Source organism: Magnolia sinica, chromosome 6 (assembly GCF_029962835.1).
Source record: "Magnolia sinica isolate HGM2019 chromosome 6, MsV1, whole genome shotgun sequence".
Classification (NCBI taxonomy): Eukaryota; Viridiplantae; Streptophyta; class Magnoliopsida; order Magnoliales; family Magnoliaceae; genus Magnolia; species Magnolia sinica.
The window spans coordinates 6,633,780-6,656,104 of NC_080578.1; the positions used below are offsets into that span (position 1 = coordinate 6,633,780).

Sequence of the window (22,325 nt, forward strand, 5' to 3'; positions counted from 1 at the left end):
TGATAGGGCCCTCTATATGTGGGCAGACCTACATGTTCTGCGGAGAGACCATTGGTTTTCTTGCTCTATAACGTATGATCGATTGTTAACATGAAGCGCTACCTGCCACGGTCTCATTGGACAGTGTCTAACGTATGAATGTGCCATTATCCCCTAAAACTAACTAGGGTTCCACTTATCAAGGGCGCAAGAGAGACAAAGTGATCAATTTACTATTATTATTATCATTTTACACGTGTTGCCCAGCTAGGGCATGATAGCGTTGGTCTAAGAAGAATAAGATGAATCGCTCTGATCTCACGACCATTCGGCGCTCGAGTCAGCCGTGAAAATGGAGAGTTGTCCGTCCATGGCACAATAGCCGTTGGTCTACGATGAATGGCAAGATGAATGGCTTTGATCTCATGACCATTCGGAGTCCGTGAAAATGCGGAGCGGAGAACTAAAAAAGAGTCGATAGTGTTTCCATCCGTACTCCTTGCATATATTCACGTTATTCCGAGAGAGAGAGAGAGAGAGAGAGAGAGAGAGCGAGAGAGATGTTGAGGGTTTTGAGAGGTAGTAGGGTTCTGATGGCGGCTGCGGTGAGGGGCGGAGGGAAAGCTTCGGTGCAGAGCCCTAATCCGACCGTGGTAGGTGCAGCTTCTTCTCGCACTGCCTCAACCTCTGGCATTCTGAAGCCTGTGCCTGTATCCCCCGCCATGTCCAAGTTTCTCGGCGGCATCCCTGAAATCTCTCGCACCCAAGCTATCAAGAAGGTCTGGGAACACATCAAGCTCAATCAACTTCAGGTACCTCCTTTTATACCTTTTCCCATCCGCGTCCATTCCTCGATGGGATTTTTATTCTTTCCCCTCTTCTCTCTCTCTCTCTCTCTCTCTCCCCCCTTCATTTCCCGATTCCTCTCTCTCTCTCTCACCTTCATTTCCTGACTCCTCTCTCTCTCTCCCCTCTCCCACTTGCCCATCACTCTAGATACATGCTATCCTTTTCTTCTTGGTTGCTGTGCATTGGCCATCTACGAGTTTCATAGGGTTTTTCCTTTTTAAGATGACTCAACCATTCAATCTATCCTGGCTACACCTTGTTTAAGAGTATCAACTGATTCAATGATCTGATCATTAATAATATTAGTATGCTTTGATTTGCAGCAGCATCTTCCACTTGGACACTGCAATGAAAGTGTGTTGAATCAAGGACAGTAACTGTCTGTAAATGACATACACCTTTGTCCTCTTTTCTTGTCTATGATTAAAGACAGGTTTTTTTTTTTGGTATGCCCAAGTCGTCTACTGTAGATATACGTCATTAGGATTTTTGGATGATCTGAAACTAGTATGAATTTTTTTTCAAAGGGCTTAAAACGAGTATGAATGATTATACAAATTTTTATATTTAAACTTATTGTTGTAAAGTAGAGTGGGTATAAGAGTTTTGTTTGAAAGAGGGAATGATGTTAAGGGTTGGGTTCTGTGACAATGTAAGGCCTTGGATGAAGAAATTTTAACCTTAAAATTCCCAAGGCTTTATAATGCAAATAGGATCAATAGAATGAAGCTAATTGCACAAATAGAAATCTAAATACCAGATTGAATGATAAAAATCACAGCAAGTTGGGATGATACACACCCATCAAGTAGGTCTGGGAACAAATTGAGCTCAATCACCTCCTGATGTTTTTTCCGTATTTTTTTGGTCCGATACGGGGCTGACACCTACATGTGAAGCCATAATTTATATGTTTTCAACTGGGTCACTATGCCTTCTGATACCGATATTCAGAACCATGGTGGGATGGGGTGTAATTGCATTACCTTTTCAAGTGGCTTCTTTAATGAGTTCATTGAGTTTTTAGGGGGCAAGCATGTATGAGGTATCACCTTTTAGTAGAATGGGAGTGTTGGAGAAATTGAATCATTTGAATAATTAAGAGGATATTGGGTGTGTTGTATATGTCCTGGAAATGTAGTTAACGATAGGATACCGAAATAGACACATCGTCATCATCAACTTCATTTGAGCCTTATCCTAACTAATTGGGGTTGGCTTGAAATGGACACCTAGTTGTTTACTTTCTTTGAATCGATGTTTCAAGCTTTGACGATGAGTGGTTTAGGGTCTTCCCCCGTGTGCTTAGAATAATGGGTTAACTTTCTATTGGGCCTTTGGAAATATCCTCACCCTTGATCACTACAATAATTGGAAGCATTCATGGCCTTGCATGCTTTAGGTGAAAAAAAGGCAGAAGAAATGTGGTCATGTACTCATGCATTGCAAGATGGCAATAAGGAAGGAACATGTGATTGTAATTTTCAAGATGCTCCAACTATTTGAAATATTTAGCCAATTATTTTTGACATGGTGTAAAGGTCCTTCCAAGGAAAGAGGACTTTCTAGAGTAGCTCATATTGCAATTGTATAAGGCATTTTGTAGAAGATAAATGATTGATTGTTGTCCATAGGTATGTGGATGGAGATAGTGATTGGGAGTGCAGTGAAATATATCATTAAGTGTGCCTTGTTAAGAAAAGAATTTCTCGGAGTGCGGATGTGGGATCAATAAAGAATTGGAGAGTAAAAACCATTTATTGTATTCAAAATGAAGGAGAAAAAAGGAATCAAAATTGGAAATGACGATGATGGCTTTTCATGGTTCTTCAGTTGGCAATTTGGTGTTTCCTGGGTGCGAAGGTATCATTTTGAATTGACATCGATTAATTGGAGAACTGTTTTAAGGCCGACTAAATAGGAGATTAAAAAGTGTAAGTGAAAGTTGATCTTCATTTGCCTGTTCCAGAAATCTAATTTTTGAAGGAGACTCTAAAGTCTGACACATGATTTCTCTGTCTTCATATTTGCCAAAGAAGGCCTTGTTTTATTTATGAGATTATTGATCCATCATCTAGTTTGAACATTTTGTTGATGCATGTAGAGAGGCAAATTAGGTAGCAAATCTCCAAAGGATTGTAATATTTCTTTTTTGTTTTGGTTGTAGGTTTTGTGTCATCTCAATGCTTGGAATAAAGTTTGATTTATCCTTTAAAAAAAGAGAAGTAGATGATGTGATTAGGGTGTAATTGATATGATTGAAGATATGGGTTAGATTTAGAAATTTGATTGCTTTTCATGTTTGTTTTTCATTAGGATTTTGTCATATGAAGAGATTTCTATTAAAGATTCTTTTAGGATTTATATAAAGGGGTAGTGGTGTAGGAGTCATTAATTCAAATATTTTCTCAGTGTAGTTTTTCTTTAACTTTTGTAAGAGAAAGGTTGATATATATAAAAGTTCTCTCCCTCTCTACTCCATTATTTGGGTATCGAGATTTCATTGACTCGATAATTGGGTTGCACCATTTTGGTATCAGAGCGGGTCATCTTTGGGAACTTTTCTACTCTATGTCATCTCCTAATGGCATCAAAAGAGGTGGCACAAGAAGGGTTCACGCAAGTAGCTCAATTGATCTACACACTCATAGAGCGGGTGGATCAACTAATGCATGCGGTAGGCAACCTCGCTAATCAAGTGAGGGAACTTAGGTGTGGAGGGAATCTGGAGACGGAATTTGGAGCATATGGACACGTAAGGAGGGTTCTTACTAAAGTCCCAACCAACAATGGGCGGCCTCAACTTATGAAGACACTAGTAATCGAATCCTTCGATTGTTAGAATGTGACATGGAGCCCATAATTGAAGTAAAAAATTATGGAAATGATGAATAGATCACAGAGTCAAAGGAAAAGTTGACATTTGAAGTGATCGATGCATTAACGTTAAACCTAGACTTGAATTCACCAATGGATTAATTGATAGATCTAATGATAGTGTCAGTCAATGTTGTCATAATCGTTATCATATCGTGAATTGTAAAGTGGTCTGAATCGTATCATATCGTAAATCGTAAGATTTTTTCAGATTTTCATAAAACATATCATAAAAAATATAAAATTTGTATATAAAAAATGCATCAATCATTCATTTTGTCATGAATATGCAAAAAACAAATAGATGTATCATGTATATATCATGTCATAATTAAGTTCAAACAATAATCCCTTTATCCATCCCATGTACATGTAAGTTTTCTATATAATTCAAAAAATAACATTTTTCCCATCCCCATTTACATGTATAATGTATGTATTCTCTATTCACTTGTTTTTATAATTCAAGAAGGAAATAAAATGTCCAACAAATATATTCTTCATCGGCTGCGCCATCATTATCCTCCTCATCACCAATGAAGTTAGTGTTATCAACATCATCTTCATCTTCAGAATTTGATGTCAAAATAAACTCATCTCCCTCCTCTACTTCTACCACTTTTGCTTTTCCCTTCACATTTGAATAGCAAGTTTTCTAGGACCTACAAAATAGTTGTTGCAAACTTTGTTATAATATAAGACTATTAATTAATAATCATATGATTGTAATAAGAATAAGCTCGCTTGGCCCAAATCACATTCCTAGCCACGTTGAAGACTCCACGTGCATGTTCGTACATATTTGAAAACCCCACATTGGGAAGATGCACATGGGCTGCATGTAGGAGCTTGATGGACTCATCGGATCGTTGGATCGAGTGGACACGATGATCAGATCGTTGGATCATCATCATCAGATATCTTGATCGTGGACCCTCATGGGCCATGAAATAGTTTAGTTATTTAGTATGTTTACATGTTTCGTTATTTTTGGCATAGCTCATATTTGTGTTGAGATTAGAGAGTTAGGAACAACTTTTAATTCTTTAAGTGTCTTTATGTAAAACTTCTTTTTTGAGACTATAAAGGATTGGATGTCCCCACCCTAGCTCATATGCATGTTATGAATGAAAGAGATTTCTATCCTTTTGTTTTGAGATTGAGCAAAATTTTATCTTGTGATTGGATTGGTGATGCAAAGCCATAAAGAGCGATTCCTTAGTCATCTTTTCTACTTTTCTCTCTTCTCATCAAGGTATTATCTTCCTTCTTTTTTTTTTTTTCCCCCAATCTCTCACTTCTTTGATTTTTTTGTCTCTCTAGAACCCGCATTCAATCAAACCTTAACCCATCCAAATCCCTATCCAACCAAAGCTTAATCCACAAACTTTAATTTTCAAAATCCTAATTCTCCACCCCTTGGTTATCAAAACCCTAGATATTCAATCCCCATAATCTGAAATCCCTTGACCAAATCATAAATTCTTAATTTGCATAACCTAAAACTCATATTATCAATTCTAGAAACCCTAAATCATATATCCCTTATACCTAAAATCTGAAATCCTAACTTAACCTCAACCCTAATGTTCCAAACCTTAATTCCTCTAAGTCTAGATACCCCAATTTTTTTTCCCACATTCTCTAGCCTTTAAACATGCATAACACGTCAAAACTCTCGCAAGACATGATTTCCATCGAATTCAGATTTAACCATATGCTAGGATGGATGTTCTATCTCCCAGAGGCCCCGGTTAACTAGTAAATTATGAGATTCGCATTGTGGGACTGTCATAGGCTTGAATTTGGACATGTCATGAATATGAAATTTCAGAATTTATGGTAAATTAGTTTTATTTTGTTGTTCCATTGCTCTAGTTAATCCGTCTTTTAATTTCATGGCATCATATTAGGGTAGATCATTTCGTCATGCATCAGAACATCACTATCAATCAGTGGTATTCTGCTTCTAGCAGTGATGGGGTGTGTGGTTATCCCGTTGTCAAAGGCACTTTCTTGATGACGAAGTTGGATACATCGCTCGGCTTCCTGTGCGCCTCCTTTATATTCGACTGCAGTTGGGTAAGAGGGACTCCATGGTATGGTTCAGAGCCAATTCTAGGAGTTTTTCAGTGAAGTCATTCTATAAGGAGCTTGTCTTCCTTGGTGCCATTGGGATGCGACTGTCTCCCTTGTTTGGTCCTATGGGCCCCCTTCTAAGGTGGCGGCCTTTGCTTGATTAGCATTTAGCAGGGAGAAATAGAGTGTTGATCATTGATAATTTGCAGAAACAGGCTATGGTTATTCCAAACTGTTGCACGATGTGCTCAATAGATGTGGAGTCAGTGAACCACTTGTTCATTCACTGGGCAGTAGCTTGTACGGTATGTGTCATGTTTTTAGCAAATTTCCAGCCTCATTGGGTGATACCGGAATCCATGGAATCCCCGTGCAGCGGGTGTTGAGGGTGAGGGCATTGGTATAGTAGTCTTGGAGGCTCGTGATGCTTGCGGTTATTGGGCCGTTGTGGGGGTAGAGAAACAAGAGGCTCTTCTGGAACTTGCATTCGTTAGAGGCCAAGGTTTTTAAGAGGGCTAAGCTTTCGGCCTTGGAATGGGCCGATTGTATTCTTGCTCCCCTGATAAGGAGTGGATTGTAGAATTGACTCTTGCTGTAATTGTATTCTTCCTCTGATTGGAGTGGGTTGTAGAGTTGGTGATTTCGTTGTTCAGCATGTTTTAACAAAAGCTGCTGTTACCTTCCAAAGAAAAAAAAATTGCAGAGTTAGCTTCACTAGCAAGTTGCCTTGGTTCAGTCCTTAGTTTTACTGGTCAAAGATTTTTTAATTAATTAATTAATTTTTATTTGCATTTTGCATTTGGCTTGTTTTAGCAAAGTTTTTGTTGTAGGCAAGTTTTATGCCAGACTCCTTTTTTGAAATAGGTTTTAGAAAGTCCTTTGATGATGCTAAAAGAATTGTTTATGTGGTAACCGACATTACCCTAAGAGTAGAAAACGAATTTTATGTTATGTGGTTATGAAGTTTTACTGGAGGTTTCTTTCTTTCTTCTTTCTTTGGTTTTCTTATTCTAGAAGAATGATTCTTCTTTATTAGTTCCTGCAGTCCTCTCTTGACTTCAATTTAGGGTTTATCAATCTATTTTGCTGAATCAATGGAAGGGTTTTTAGCTTGAAATCTGCTATGCAGATTTCAATTTCAAGATTATTTAATGTCTCAATTTCTGCTTCATATTGCATATTGGTTCACTATCACCACGCCATAGTGGCCTTTTTTTTTTTTTCTCTTTGCATTCTATTTGCCACGACTGTTGTACTGGAGAATGCTGCAGTTGGTACATCAGACTGTTCTTTCTTAATTGATTTTGATAATGATGATGGTTTTCTAAATTGATTTTCATGAGCAATTTAAACTTTGTTTGACTGATGTGATGCATAAGCTTAATTTTGAATTTGTGATTCTCTAATGACTGCAATTTGGGCATGAATGCAGAACCCCGCAAATAAGAAAGAGATTTGTTATGATGAGAAGCTGAAGGCTATATTTGGTGGAAGAGACAAAGTTGGGTTTCTAGAAATTGCAAAATTGCTTTCACCCCATTTCGTCAAGGCTAAATGATCTTCCGGTTGTGCATGAAAGACCAGCAGTTTGATATTTCATCACCACCTTCTGAAAATGGACATTTACCAAGTGTTACCTTCTGAAAATGGCCTTGGTCTGCGTTTGCATTTCCTGTACAAAATAGTCAGGGAAGAGGATGCCTTTTGTTATCCCATGCCACTTCTTACCTGCCATACTCTCCTCCGTTTGAGATGGGGTCAGATGAGTAGGTTTGGAAAGGCTTGTGGTGTTGTAGTGCTTGAAAACAGTTCTAGTTCCTATCTCAAATCTTCATTGTAGGTAGGGTCTTTTCGTAACTTCACTCTTTTCAACAAAATTTTCACTTTGGGCCTGTTTGGATAGAGTGAAACCAAAAGGTGGAAATGGATCCCTAGGTAAAACTATTTCATTTCCGTTTCTCTTGCACCTATTAGGTGTGCAGCAACTGTTGTTATGGAAATGTATTTTCCTTCTCATCAATTTGGATTGGCATCCAAATGTGTGAAAATCTAACCCAAATTGTTATGGTGCTCCACATCAATCATAACATATATACACATACCCATGCTATGATGCTCCATATCAACTGTGTTTAAATGCCATCCAATCCATTCATCTGATGTGCCTGGTTAAGATGAAATAATTACCCAAAAATCAGTATTTCAGAAATTAGACGGGCCATACTACATTAATTTAGAGGTTTTATGGAGTGGCCCACCTGAGTGTTGAATCAGCATGCATTTAGGGATCTAGACCAAACAAGAATTGGTCCTGATGGCTGTGGTGGATTTCATGCATGTTAAGTAAACAGTCATTTTCCTTTCTACAATTGTAGTGGTGAAATGATATGACCCTATTTTCAATCCATATGGTGAAAAGGAAAACACCTTTACATGGTTTGCATTTCCAATCAGGGGAAACATTATTATTTTTTTCCCAATCAGATGAAACTGTGCAAGAAATCCCTTTTCATATCCTTCGGGGTAAACCCTTTTCGCCCCATCTAAATAGGCTTGTAAGATATGAATCATTCCGTTCGTGTTATTGAAATCATTGAAAGGGTGACCTTAGGTGGTTGGGCAACAAGCTGAAATTATATACTTGGATAGTTGGTATCTGCCTGACAGATTGTATGCAAATGAATGGTCAAGGCAAACACCATTCCTTGTTTCCTATGATGTGGAAGTAGGTTTTATGTTTATGTGATTGAAACCATTCAAATGGTGGCTTTACTAGAAAGGTCATAGGCTGAAACTGAGTGCTTGGATGGTCATAATATCTGCAAATGAATGGTTAGGACGAATCCTTGTTTCTTGATGGTGTATAAAGTAGAAATTCGAAAATTTTGTATGATGGCTTTCATTTATATCTAAATGGTCAGAGCCGAAATTTTTGTTTCAGTAAGATGGTGACTGAAAAGAGACCCCTGTGCAAAAATAGTTCTACTCATCAGGTGGGCCACATGTATGTTGAATATTGGCCATTCACCTTTCTGTACATTTCATGTAGTGCTTGTGGATGTAGAGCAATGCATTTTCAGTGGTAAAGGCAGGTGTCTTTTGACCACAAAAGTGAAACCGTAGCTATGAGGATTAATTTAAGGTAACCTTCAGAAGGTAGGACGATGGTTTCCTTATGGCAAATCAATATGGCTATTCATGGTTGGGCTTCTTGAATGGTTCCAGTCAGCCACGAGCATGGCTCGTCAATCAGGCTTGCTTGGATCCAAATTCATATCAGTTTTTCTTTTGTAAGAAAGTGACCTGTCGCAGGGTTGAGTTCAAATGGATGAATTTGCAGTTGGCTGCTTCTGCGGTAGAGTTGAAGATTCGGAGTGGGAATCTGCTTCTGACTTTATTCATTTTTATTCTGAGATGTAAATGCCTATTTATGAGCTCAAAACTTCCATCCATAAATGCCCAATCCAAAGGAGATTTTAACCTTCTGCAAACATTCATCAGCCCCTAATCCTAACTGCTGAAACTAACCAGTAATAAAGGGAGCTGCCAAAGAAAATGCCAAATCCATTGACTCGCTCCTGATGGATGATCTCCTTCATCTTTAACTGCCTGTGAGTAGGAAGAGCGTGTATTTGGAACAGCTATATCAGTCTTCAAGCCATGTAAATCGACAGGCTTTCTCTAGCATGTGTAGGGATGGCCTGATGCAACTCTTGCCAAGTGGACCCCACATTCTATTGTGAAATGCCAATGATCTATCAATGGTATGGTAAGGGTGGTCCGTCCGACGAGTAATTCTAGCTCCTCTTCCGTCCTAAAGACTGAAAGCTTGCATTCTCAACTTGTAATGTTAGAGCTTCCGAACAGGACTTGGTTTTGTCAGCTCATGTTAGATCATAAGCTAAAAAATGAGGCAACTCCAAAACTCAAGTTAGCCATAGGACAGAGGACAGGAAAAAGTGGTGAGAGGAATGCCCACCGTGATGTTCATATGCCATCCAAACCCTTCATAAGGTCATTCCCACTGGGTTGAGCTAAACCCTTCCGTGGTCCCAGCTCATGTTTCAACAGTGGTGGTCGTTCAATCCCCACTGTTTCTTGCAATGTGACCCACTTGATATTTGGATCTGCTTCATTTTTTGGCTCATGCCTAACATGAACTGGCAAAACGGATGGATGGTGTGGATTTCCCACAAACACAACGGTGTGCCCCAGCTAGTTCCTACCACAGGAGGCAATGGACATCCTAATTGATGGGCTGGGTGTGGGCTCACTGCGAAGATGCGTGGGTGCAAAAATCAGATTGGTCCGATCATCGGATAAACTGGATGTTAGGTCATCCTTTTACCATCAACGGTTTTATCATTTATGCAAATGTATCTTAAGGAGCGGCCTGACTAAATGACAATGGGCCAGGTAGTTAATTAACCTTGATTGTGGTGGAGCCCAAAAAATCAGTCCAGTCTCGATCATGAGTTGGTCCGTTGTGGACGTTTGGTTTTCTTTCTTTTTTGATGTGCTTTATTTCCGGAAAGGTGGGGTCCCGACCACTGGATGACGGACCAGGTGACATACACGGAGTGACCATCATTAGATAAAACGACCCGGGCTGTCCTCTCTCGCATACATACACAGGGGGATCGGGGAAGAAGGATTCAAGAGTCCTTATTTTGCGAGTGAGTGGCTATCCCATTTCTATTTGGCATTCTTCGCTGAAATGATCTTTCGTTGTCCAGAAGAGAAGAAATAGAGTTTTTTTTTTTTTTTTTTTCGAGGGAAAGATTTCATTCATTCACGTCATATTTTGCCTTTGATGCTCTCAAAGGGTTTAATAATGAGGTGAAGTGGGGTTTGAGGAAAATAAAGAAAGAAATAAAGAAAGAAAGAAAGAATGGGAGATGATGTTTGTAATTAGAGGGAGGGGAATGAGCAGTTGTATCTATAACAATAACATGATAATAGCAGCGCCTCTATTTGCACATCGTCCCACTCCAATCTCCATACCCCTTTTCACCCCCAAAGGCAGCCAAATAGCGAGAAAAACGAGGATATTTTCCCAACATGGTAGCAGTTGTTGCTGCAGATTCAACAGCCGAAGCATAGGTGAGAAGCCCAGAAGCCCCGACCTTGTCGACTTGGAGTACGCTGACCTCAACCTCAACTACAATTTTGGCGAGGTGAGCTTCTTACACCTTCACTTTACTACTTGACTCTATAACATACTTTACCTAATCTGTATTTCCTTCATTTTTCTTCTTTTTCAGTCACCATCATCTGCTGAATCAAACAAATCTTGTGGTTGCAGGTGGGTCACGTTCGAATCCGTCAGCATGTGAACCCCCTCTCCTCTTCTTTTATGGTAAGCCCATGCAGTTCTATGATCTTCTTTGAAACCGGTACTATTATTTTCCTTTTCCAGAGGAGTCTTTTACGTATGTGCACTCATCGCAAAGAACATTAAAAAAATAATAATGAAATAAATAAATGTTTGTGTCTATATTTTAGCATGACCTGCCATATTCTAGTTTTCTGTTTTTTCTTCTATTCAGCATTAGTTTTCATTTGCTACTTTGTTAACCCAATTTTTTATTTATTTATTTTTTGTTGGACAGGTCCCCGTGCAAGCACCCAACTGGAAAGAAGTTTTCAAGGACTCGACATTGCCACTAATGGTAGATATTGGCAGTGGTGAGAAAAGTTCAATACCCACCATTTTCTTCTTTTCTTCTTATCTACATTGGGCATCTAACAAGTGATTAATCATCAACATACCCCAGAAATTGCTTGTTATGGATGAACTCCTTTTCTACAATGCAAACTCCTTGCATTTACAAGCTACAATGAAGATACGCATGGCACAGTTCTTAAATAATAGGAACTAACATGAATGTTTTAAGCAGTGCATGTTTGTAAGCTAACTTGAATGGCCAAGTGGGTAGGGTGGGAAAGAAGCCCAGAGATAATGTGGGGTGAAAAGATATTCTTCCGAACTCTCAGAAGATGGGCTAGGAAAAATATGGAATCATCAACTTGTTGTAAATGGTGATAATTAATTGTTCGGGTTGTCAAGATTATTCAGGAAAAAAAATTGTTAGGGTTGTAGATGGAGATATGGTTTAATGGCTGTCCACCCACAGTTACCTAGTTTTCAGTTTGGGTGCACTAATCTGCAGTTTGAATCACTACAATTCATTCCTATCAGTCGATTCCAATCAGCGGAGTTCGATCCCTGATTCATTCCTACTTCAAAGAGATTCACGAATAGCTGTGGAGTTCTGATTTGATTTCAGCTTCTAAAAACAGTATTGTATTATGTATAGAAACTGGAGATTGAGTTTCAGTTGGGCTTGTAAAACAAAATATTATATATATATATATATATATATATATATATATATATATATATATATATATATATATATATATTCATTGAATTTAGCTCATTTTTTATCTGGATTTTGAAATTTTTCAAAAGAGGAGTAACTATTTATATTTGCTTCAGTTTGTTTTTTTACTGGTGATCTACACTTTTTTTTTTTTCCTTTTTCTTTTTTAACCATTGATTACTATCAACTCCGCAAATCCAACACCACAACTCTAACTATACAATAATGCAACCTCCACAACTTCTACAATGTCATGTCCAATTATCCAATCTCAACAACTTTGGCAATATCGATTGTTCTTCTTCTTCAATCATATTGTGGTATTTTTCTTCTATTAGTATGGTATTCTTCTTCTTCTTCTGGTGGTTGGTGAATGAGTATAGCGACAATGGTCTTCTTCTCCTTCTTAGATCACATTATGGTATACTTCTTCTTCTGGTGGGCGGTGAATGAGCATAGCAACAATTGTTGGTGGACAGTGTTGTGCTGCAAAAGGAGAGAGAATTGATACTCCGGAAGAGTGTGATGGTTCATACACCTTCACTTCGACCATTAATTGTCCACAAATCCCTAGTCATCTTATCAAATCAGTATGTCTTTTTTTAAAAAAATAAAAAAAATAATTGGATTTATGGAACCAAAGGTGTGTGTAGTCTAAGTTACTAACTTATGGATAAAAGGCCTACTTGGTGACTGGATCATCTCGGAAGCTGGACTCCTACGTCCCTACTCTGTACCGTTAAGCTGCATATGCACATACGCTAGGCTTCATACCATATGCATCTCAATATCCTTCCCATGTGTTCCATAAAATTGTAATTGCATTAATGTGCAATGATGGAGATTTTTCGTGAATCTGATTAGCAAAACAGGTTAGATAGTTGGACAGGGCCATAATGATGATTAATGCACTGGAGGGGGACATATATCATTTTTCTTTTGACACTCCTCTATTAGGTTACTTGCCTTGTAAAGTGCTGCAGGCTTAGCCAATGTGATTTGTGGATAATAAAACTTAATGGAAACAGTGCATTGGACTGTTTGAAGAGATGGGGTTGGCTGCCTTGTCTCTATTTGTATCCACAATCATGGCACTCAGTTCCATGAAATGGGATCTCAATACTGCTTCCAGCATCTTATGGCCCTGTAAGGCCAGTTCCTATTCTGACAGTACACATAAGCTTACCCTCCCCCATTTCCCTATACCTTTCATGGATGCGACATTGACTATATCTGGCTAGCATTATGGTTATCTTTGGCACTAAATCATTTAATTTTTCTTTTCATTTAAGTTCTTTAATTTAATGAGTTACAAATAGCTGAGTTTTCTTGCCTCCTGGAAGTAGCTCAAGTATAATGTTGTGGTGGGTAGAGAATTGAGATTTTGGTTTGCAATAAAAAAGTCTCATCCACTGACACATTTACTCTATTACAGAATTTTTTTAAAAAAAAATCATGAACATAGTGCATCCATATGAGCACAATTCCTTGAGCTTGGACATTTTGCTGACAAATCGGAATTTGCAGGTAGTGGCAGATTTCTCATTTGGCTTGCAAAACGATTCCCTGAATCCAAGAATTACTTTGGATTGGAAATAAGACACAAAGTATGGGATATACGACCTCCTTTTGCCTGATGGTCTTTTTGAATTTGCTACTGACTTAGTTATTGAAATATGAGATAAGTGCTGGTCTCCTTCCTAATGTTACTAGTTTTCTTTATTTCTTATGCACAATTTTGTTTATTTTGCACTGATATAATTTCTGTCTACAGTTGGTTAAACGCGCGCAATTCTGGGTGAAAGAACTAGGTCTTAAGAACATGTAAGGTTTTACTGTTCACAAATTTCATGCAAAATAAGCTTGCACTCTTCATGAAGCTCCTAATTATTATTATTATTATTTTGCTCTTGCATCCAGCTCTTTCATGTTTGCAAATGCAGCAGTTTGTTTTGAAGAGCTCGTGTCTACTTACCCTGGACCTTTAGTGTTTGTTTCCATCTTGGTGAGTAAATGAAAATTATTGGCTTTAGATCTCTTTCACCGGTGAAAAGAACAACATTGGCTTGTTAGATCTCTTAAATTAGTTTGATGACCTATGGTCTAACTGGTAGTTATCGCCCTTAATAGAGTGGAATGGTGGAATAGAATTCATGTACCCAGCCTCAATTAATTGGTATAAGGCTTAGATGATGATGATAAATTAGCTTTTTGGAACATCTGGTTTCATCTCTATGCATGCAGCCTATTTTGCTGTAATTGAGCAAAAAAGGATTCATAAAGACAACCCCAGATAGCTGGGACAAGGCTTTGATGGTGATTATTATGTTGACAGCGACTATACTTGGAATGTACCAGACAACTCTCTCTATTGACTTTTGGAATCATATTTTCTTGTAGTGTCCAGACCCACATTTCAAGAAAAGGCATCAAAAAAGAAGAGTGCTGCAGAAGCCCTTAGTGGATTCTATTTCAAAGAATTTGAGTCTTGCTGGACAGGTTTGCACTTCTACAGACGCTCTTTATCAGAAGGAAGGTAGTTCAATTTACATACTGTTGATGTTGATCTTCTAATCATGTTTACAGGTTCCACCTTTTTGCTTGTATTTCTTTTGGAAGTCAACAAATCATGTAGATTTTGCTATTTATGCATCTATAAAGTAGCTAATGATGTTCTGATATTGGTTATCTAATTGGTTTGTACCAGAACTAGGCTACCTCAGAATAATAATTGATGTTGTAGGACTGTCCCTCATGTCTGTACTCTGTAGTCACTACCTCCTAATTGGATGATGGCAATGCAAAGCGAAACATGTATTTAGTTATTTATTTTGTCATAGCTATATGATTATTTATATAGTTACCAACTTACTAATAATACTCAAGAGAAAGATCTTTAAAAAATCTCTATCTCAAAAATAAAAAAAGTTCTTTAAAATATAAGTTTTGAGTGACTTTGCTCAAATGGGAGATAACTGCTTCCATGATCTTAAGTGACTTTTTTCAAGTCTTCCAGAAACAGTGAAGATTTTGGTTTCCTCTAATCATTTAATATATCTTCAATTGCATAACATGTGCTGCCTGGTCCATTTCTTTTGTGCAAGTGCATCAATCTGCAAATTCTCAAGCAGGCTTCTGGGTAAGGGTGTGCTCAGATCTGATCTTCTTATATTTGTTTTGAAAGGCCATAGTTGTGAGTTTCCAAATCTCTGGGGTTTGTGGGGCTGCCCCACTGTTGTAGAGTTCTCTCTGTTTTTGTTTCATTGTTTTCCTTTTTCTTAAATGAAATATTTCCGTTTATAAAAAAAAGGGTGGCCCAATTCACAATGGACTTTTAATAAACTGCTATGGTGATCAAGCCTGATAAATACTCGCCAATTTGTAAATTTATTTGGACGACTTTTTTTGTTCAAACTTGCACCTCTCTTTCCTCCTTTTACTCCCTTTAAAACGTGTGCATGCAGCATGTAAACACACAATTCTATGCTCCATTCCCTGCCGATTGCGCATTCACAGTAGCAAAAGTTATACATTTCATGGCTCATTACTTTCTTTCTCCTACAGCTTACGGTTTCTTTCCTTTCTTACTTTTAGGCAGTTCCTTTTTTTTTTAAAAAAAATCTTATTATTTTGAAAGTTCAAATGCTAAACCCCTTCTCTTAATTAAGTCCAAACTTCTCCCATATCTAATGGTATTTTCCCAGTTTTTATGGAAATTCACAATTTTGAAGAAATGCGATAGTTTCGGTTTTATATAAGACACATCGATTTGAACCTTGAGCTGACCCCGTTTAGTTGGGATAAGACGTAGATGATGACAACAGAGATTTGAACCAAACTTGTCACAGGTTGCTGACATATACATCCAATCAATGTTTCAAATACATTTGATCAATTTTTAGCTTTGTGCTCCACAAAGAGATAGGAAACCTATCGCGTTACTTTGGTTTTTGTTTATACTTACCTGAACAGGTGCTATTTTGATTTTTGTTTTGACTTTTCCAATTTCACCTATGAATGTTTGACTTTCTTTCTTTCTTTCTTTCATTCTTTCTTTCCTTTGTTGTTGTTGTGTTGAATTGTGTTATTGATTTACTGGTATGTTGTGCGGTTGGGTGAATAGGTTTTTGTGCAGTCGGATGTGCTGGAAGTGGCACTTGACATGAGGAATCAATTTGATGCCCGGCCTGATGAATTTGAACACATGGATGGTCTTGACCCCAATATTCTATGTGACCCCGAAGGATGGCTCTTAAGCAACCCACTGGGAATTCGAACCGAAGGAGAGATACATGCACAGTCGGAAGGGGCAAAAATATACAGAAGGATGTACCAGAAGCGAACACCCTAGTATGTTACTATACCTTCTACAAAAACGCTGTTTCCTAGCAATTCACCTAATGAGCTACATGCAGTTTTTGTTTCTGTTTATTTTGTCTGATTTGTTACACAAAATGAGCAAGGGAGACTTGGTGTGGGACTTCTGCTGCACTTTTGCTTCTCCTGATCTCTTTGTCCCATTTTACTGGCATTCCTGCCAAAGTGGCACAGGCAAGATGCAGGGCATTCATCAACATGCCTTGCCCCATAAATCAGGCTAGTCCACTCATTAAGTAGCCTACACATGTGCATTGAACATTCACCTTTCATTTTTTTTTATTTTTTTTTAAAATTTTTTTAAAATCTAACTGTCCATTTTTCTCATAAATGAGTGGTCCATCTGATGAGTTTTTTGAGAATCATTGTCCAAGTAAGCATGGGCTTAGGTACCTTTTTAGAAAGTTTGCTATGATTGGTATTTTTGTGCTTCAAAAATTAGGAAGTTTCTTATCTGGATTCAAGCTAGGAAAGCAAGTACAAACAGATTAGGAAAGTAAAGAGTGTTGGGGTCAAATAAGGAAATAGGAGTTTCTATATAAAAAGCTGAAGTGGTGTATGCATGGACTAGTTTTACAAGAAATACTAAAAGGAGAAAAGACTGTCCCTCTCTCTAAACTTTTCTCTAGAACTTCTTTTCTTTTCTTCTTTTCTTTTTCTTTCTTCTACCATGATGCCAATGTCCTCCTCGTCTGTGCCTTGCTAAAGATTTTCTACATGGTATCAAAGCCATGTTGGTGGGAGACTGGCTGTTTTTTCGAGTTTTTCCACTTCCCCTTTGTGTTAGTTCTCCTTTCATGCAAGTTTTCTTATTGGTCTTGGTGCGCTTGATCATGTAGACATCGAGTGAAAAATTCTCCCAAAGGTTTGAGATGGAGTTGGAAAACCATTAATACTTTTTTGGTCTTGAAGTGATGAAAGATAAATGGGTTTTGTTTCTTCAAAAGAAATTCAGTTTGAACTTGCTTGCAAAGATTGATTTGTTAAGTTCAAAATGATCCACCCCTCAAAAATGAAAAGAAAAAAAAGGGAAAAAAGTTCAAAACCTATCCCAACGCCACTTGAAGTGAATCACAAGCTATTGAAAGATGAAGGATAGCTACTAATAGATGCACATGCTTATCAAGAGATGGTTGGTAACCTGATACACCTATCCATTACTCGCCCAAATTTAGTAATCCAGTTGGGGTTGTCATTTGTCAATCATTTTATATATGAGCCTAGGAAGCCACATATGTATGTAGTGAAGTGGATCCTGAGATATGTAAGGCAACCATCAACGAAGGCATGTTTTACCGGAATGGTATGCCAATAAAGCTTGAAATCTATTGTGATTTAGACAAGGTTGGGGACCTATCTACACATTCAACATCGGGTTTTTGTTTGTCTTAGTTCAAGAAGTGTATCATGGAGAAACAGGAAGCAGCCTACTGTTGCATTATCCACTGCAGAGGCCGGATATCAAGTTGTGATGCTAGCTACAGGTGAAGTGTGTGGTTGTCGCAACTACTAAGAGACTTTGGAGGTTGACTATCCTGCTCCTATTATGAGTGACAGTGCCAGTTCGATCATGTTGGTGTCATACTCGAATGAAGCACATGGAGGTCTAGTGCCACTTCATTTGCGAGAAGTCATGAGCTCGAGTTGATGTGTCCCAATCAGTGACCATGGAGCAAATGTCTTCACTAAAGCACTAGATGCAAACAAGTTTGATCTTTTTAAAAGAAATTTGGGAATGGTAGATGCAAGTGGTACTTGATAATGAGGGAGAGTGTTAAGAATCATTGTCCAAGTAAGCACAGGTTTACATACCTTTTTAAAAGTTTTCTATGATGGGTGTCTTAATATTTCAACAAATTAGGAAATTTCTTATTTGGATTCGAGATTGGATAGCAAGTATAGACAAATTAGGAAATTAAAAGTGTTGGGATCCAATTAGGAAATAGAGAGTTACCATCTATATATAAAAAGCCCAAGGGGTTTATGGATGGAGTAGTTTTTACAATCAATAAAAAATGAGAAGAAGCTCCCCTCCCTCCCTCCCTCCCTCCCTCCCTCCCTCCTCGACAGAGCACTTTTCAGATGAAACCTACCCCCTTTTCTAACTCTGATTTTGTGTAACCTCAATTATGAATTGAATTTGCCTATCTCATTTGAATTGCATACTTTATTTTTTATGCATGTGTCTCAGTCCCAATCCAAGGAAAGAGGATACTAATAAAAGATCAAGCAAAGATCTACCTCTCTTGTCTTGTTCTAGGTAGGGAAGGACTGAATATCTCGTCTTGTTCTAGGGATGGTAGGATTGAATTAAAAAAATTCCTCTAAGTTTTTTTTTTCTTTCCTTCTTCCTTTTCTTTCTTCTACCATGATGCGAATACCCTCCTCTCTCTTCTTTTACTTTGAGATATCTATATTTATAGGTTGCGCATTTACTTAATTCAATTTAACCATTCTTCATAACCTGAATTAGCAGACCTCGTTAAACTGTCAGTGCCCTTGCCTTCCAACTATTCAATCTTTGAAGGACACTCTTTGCATTGTCTGGGTGTAATCAAATCTTCCATGATGGCGGCTCCTGACAGTTTATCATTTAATTATTATTTCAGAGTCACCCTCTATTTCTAGATTTAGAATGTTCAGCTTCATAGCCAATTGAACACCCAGGAGGCGGCTCATTGCTTCTGCTTGATTAACTATGCATTTGTGGAGTCTATTGCAAAAGGCCGGAATACACCTGCCCTTGCCATTTCTTATGATTACACCAGCCCCATAATTGTCTTTCAACGCTGACACAGCTCCATCCAAGATTTGGAGCATACCATTTCACATGGGCTAATTTAGTTTATGCCATCCAAGAATCAAAGTGTACCATTTCACATCGGCTAACTCCTGAGTGGACAAGGTTGGCTAAGCTTCTTAATTGTAGAAATGAATTGGTCAGGAGGGCTGGATGGTTTTCATTAAAGCTGGCCTGAATCAAATGGTATGCTGAATTAATGTTGAATCCTCCATTTTAGGAGATTTTCCAGATGAGTTTATCACTGCCCATCAATTTGAACCAATAATGTACGACAGTGCGGGGCTGCCGATTGTATGACTTAGTTTACTGGTGTGGCCCACCCAATGAGTGGATCAGCCTGATTTTCATATTAGGTATCATAGCACGCCCCACCTTTTTCATGGATTGGATATTCTACACCTGCAACATGTTGGAGAAAAAAAAAAAAAGATGCTACCAGAGCTCAACGGGACTGCTGTTGTATCTAATCACTTGTTAAAAATCTAATTTTCTGGTGTAAATGCATGTGATATTTTGTGGATCACTGATTCTGGATTTTATCTATTATTCTGGACAAATGATAACACACTGCCTTCATAACCGTTTAAGCATGTATCTGTGGCCAATGTGCTTCCCATGTGGGACATCCCGGCAGCACAAAAGGTTGGCCTCATCAAATATCACCAATAACTAAAATTAAGCTGAGTAAGCAGTAGGTGGGCCACTGTTACAACAGCCCATGAGAGTGTTCCTGATCTATATGTGTGCCCGCACCTTCATTCCTGCGCCTGTGTTATATGTATATTCTTCAGTTATAAATGCAATATTCCCCACTTCTCTCTTCTTTTTTTGGTTAGCTTGTTAGCACACCCACTGTCAGTTCACACTTCACTGTTAGCCACCCCCACTAGGGAATCCATACCAAGACCCCAGTGTTGAAACGAGGTATCTTTCACTCAGTCTACCACTTGAGCTATGGATCAGGGTGTCCCACTTTTCTCTCCTTTGCAAAATAAAATGAAATAAAAGTTGCCCAATTATCTCTTGTTTGGCCGTTGAACAAAGTCGTGTGCCTTTATTTATTTTCCCCAACTTTTAGTATTTTAATTAATTTAATTATGACATCATGATGCCATGACAATTCCGGGCCCATGTTAAGCAACAGAAGACTTCTTTTCATCAGATTCATGCCAAGAAAGAAAAAAAAGTAGGCAAATGAATATTGAACGTGGGCCGTTTGTTCTTTGCAGAAGTGTTATCCAATGCAGTGCTGGACTCTGAGAAGTATGACTGGGCCCTTGGGTGAGTGCTCCACCTGTGGACATGTGACCACACTGTTGACGCACTATGAAAATACAGATTAGAAGATCGTGACCGCCAAAGCTCCCCCTTTTCAGTTGAATGTGGACCATAGCTGTTTTTTTTTTTTTTAAAAACAAATTCTTCTTAATTGCCTATTTGTTAGACTCGGGTGACCGCACATGGGTTGAATCTTGCCATCCATGTTGGCCATGACAAAATGAGTTATCAATTGGGTTTGTCAATTTATTAGGATTAAGAAATAAAAAAGGGCTTATTTTTTACAAATCAAAACCTATCAGATAATCCTATCTCTCAATTTTCTTTTGACCCTTGACCATTTTTTTTGGTTTGCCAATTGCCATTGCTTTCAGAAGGTCAGAAACTTTTGATAAGTCTAATTTTCGTGTCATCCATATCAGGGCCCAATGTATGGATGGACCAAATTGGTAGAAAAGCATGGCATTTGCACCAACCAATCAATGGCTTTACTATACTCAAATTCATCCCTTCTATCAAACATTCCCAAGCTAATTTTTAGGTAACCGTTGTAGGAGGTTGTGAAAGGACCAGGATCCTCTACAATAGTTGAGTGGAAAGGGCTACATCATCAGATCATTGTTGGGCATACCGTATTGTGTGTGACATCCACTCTATCCCTTTAGATTTCATTGTTGATGTTATGCCTTTGACCCAAAACTCGATCCAACTTTTTAGTGGGCCACGTTGCATGGAACAATGAGATGGTGACATTTGCCATGCAAACATTGCAGATTATGTGCAAGAATTTTACACCATGGAATTCCCAAGTTCATCATGTATGGTAAACGATGGGAAAATGGATTTTACGAACCCAATAACATACACCTTATAAGGTCCCTTAGGCCTTGCATGGTAGAGTAAACTGGATAGTTCCAAGTACGTCTCTCTCCCCCACACACATTTCAAAAAGAAAAGAAAAGAAAAAAAGAGACTCTCTCTCTCTCTCTCTCTATATATATATATATATATATATGTATGTATGTATGTATGTATATGGTAATAACACCCAGATCCGTAGCTCAACTGGCAGACTGAGTGGAGATACCTCGTTTCAACACTTGAGGTCTTGGTATCGATCCCTAGTGGGGTGGCTAACATGGAGTGTGTGTACACACATGGGTGTGTACTAACAAGCAAACCCAATATATATATATATATATATATATATATATATATATATATATATATATATATATATAGCAATAATTTATTTGAATTTATAGTTCCCTCACTTGCACTTGCACCCACACCAATTCCACAACTAGTGTAAACCTGAATTTCATGTCCGTTGAAGGTCCAACCCTTCTACTATTATTGTATCATATTTTTGACTATTTTGAGAAAGCCTATGATAGGGTGACACGTGGCATTGTATGAGAGAATATGAAGTGTTTAAAAAGATCTTCAAAGATTTGGAGCTCTTTTTGGGGGCTTACAGCTGGCATAAGTCTAGTGATACACATTAGTGGATGGTCAATGGAGTGTTGTGGTCAATATATAAGAAGCACCGTGGAGTTGTTTAAGATATAAAAGGCAACCAAGGGCAGCAAAGTTTTGACGTAGTCGATATATAAGAAGTATGGTCGAGTTTTTTAAGATATGAAATATGACCAAAGGCAACAAAGCTTTGACTGACAGAAGTCGAACCGTTGTAA

The 22,325-nt window shown here is 38.2% G+C and overlaps 2 protein-coding genes across 4 annotated transcripts; both read left to right on the top strand.

The window, feature by feature from the left end:
• Positions 1 to 505: 505 nt before the first annotated feature.
• Positions 506 to 7,804, top strand: LOC131248093 (protein TRI1-like). The gene is made up of 2 exons (XM_058248145.1): positions 506 to 791; positions 7,217 to 7,804. The coding sequence occupies exons 1-2, from the start codon at positions 540 to 542 to the stop codon at positions 7,340 to 7,342; spliced, it is 378 nt and encodes a 125-aa protein (XP_058104128.1). The 5' UTR covers positions 506 to 539; the 3' UTR covers positions 7,343 to 7,804.
• Positions 7,805 to 10,184: 2,380 nt separating this feature from the next.
• On the top strand, positions 10,185 to 20,757 carry LOC131248094 (uncharacterized). Of its 3 annotated transcripts, none has more exons than XM_058248146.1 (9): positions 10,201 to 10,961; positions 11,090 to 11,143; positions 11,397 to 11,472; positions 13,698 to 13,777; positions 13,945 to 13,994; positions 14,091 to 14,175; positions 14,571 to 14,669; positions 16,294 to 16,520; positions 18,739 to 18,826. In XM_058248146.1, the coding sequence occupies exons 1-9, from the start codon at positions 10,683 to 10,685 to the stop codon at positions 18,809 to 18,811; spliced, it is 1,023 nt and encodes a 340-aa protein (XP_058104129.1). In that variant the 5' UTR covers positions 10,201 to 10,682; the 3' UTR covers positions 18,812 to 18,826. The 3 variants fall into 3 exon arrangements, with proteins under 3 accessions (XP_058104131.1, XP_058104129.1, XP_058104130.1); XM_058248147.1 differs by lacking the exon at positions 18,739 to 18,826 and adding an exon at positions 20,580 to 20,757 and having other exon boundaries at positions 10,210 to 10,961; XM_058248148.1 differs by lacking the exon at positions 18,739 to 18,826 and having other exon boundaries at positions 10,185 to 10,961; positions 14,571 to 14,706; positions 16,294 to 16,471.
• Positions 20,758 to 22,325: the final 1,568 nt, after the last annotated feature.

Coding starts and splice junctions, on each gene's coding strand:
- LOC131248093 (XM_058248145.1), top strand. CDS start 540: ATGTTGAGGGTTTTGAGAGGTAGTAGGGTTCTGATGGCGGCTGCGGTG. Junction 792..7,216: donor TCAAGCTCAATCAACTTCAG/GTACCTCCTTTT, acceptor GCATGAATGCAG/AACCCCGCAAATAAGAAAGA.
- LOC131248094 (XM_058248146.1), top strand. CDS start 10,683: ATGATGTTTGTAATTAGAGGGAGGGGAATGAGCAGTTGTATCTATAAC. Junction 11,473..13,697: donor AATGGTAGATATTGGCAGTG/GTGAGAAAAGTT, acceptor CGGAATTTGCAG/GTAGTGGCAGATTTCTCATT. Junction 16,521..18,738: donor TACCAGAAGCGAACACCCTA/GTATGTTACTAT, acceptor CATGTGTCTCAG/TCCCAATCCAAGGAAAGAGG.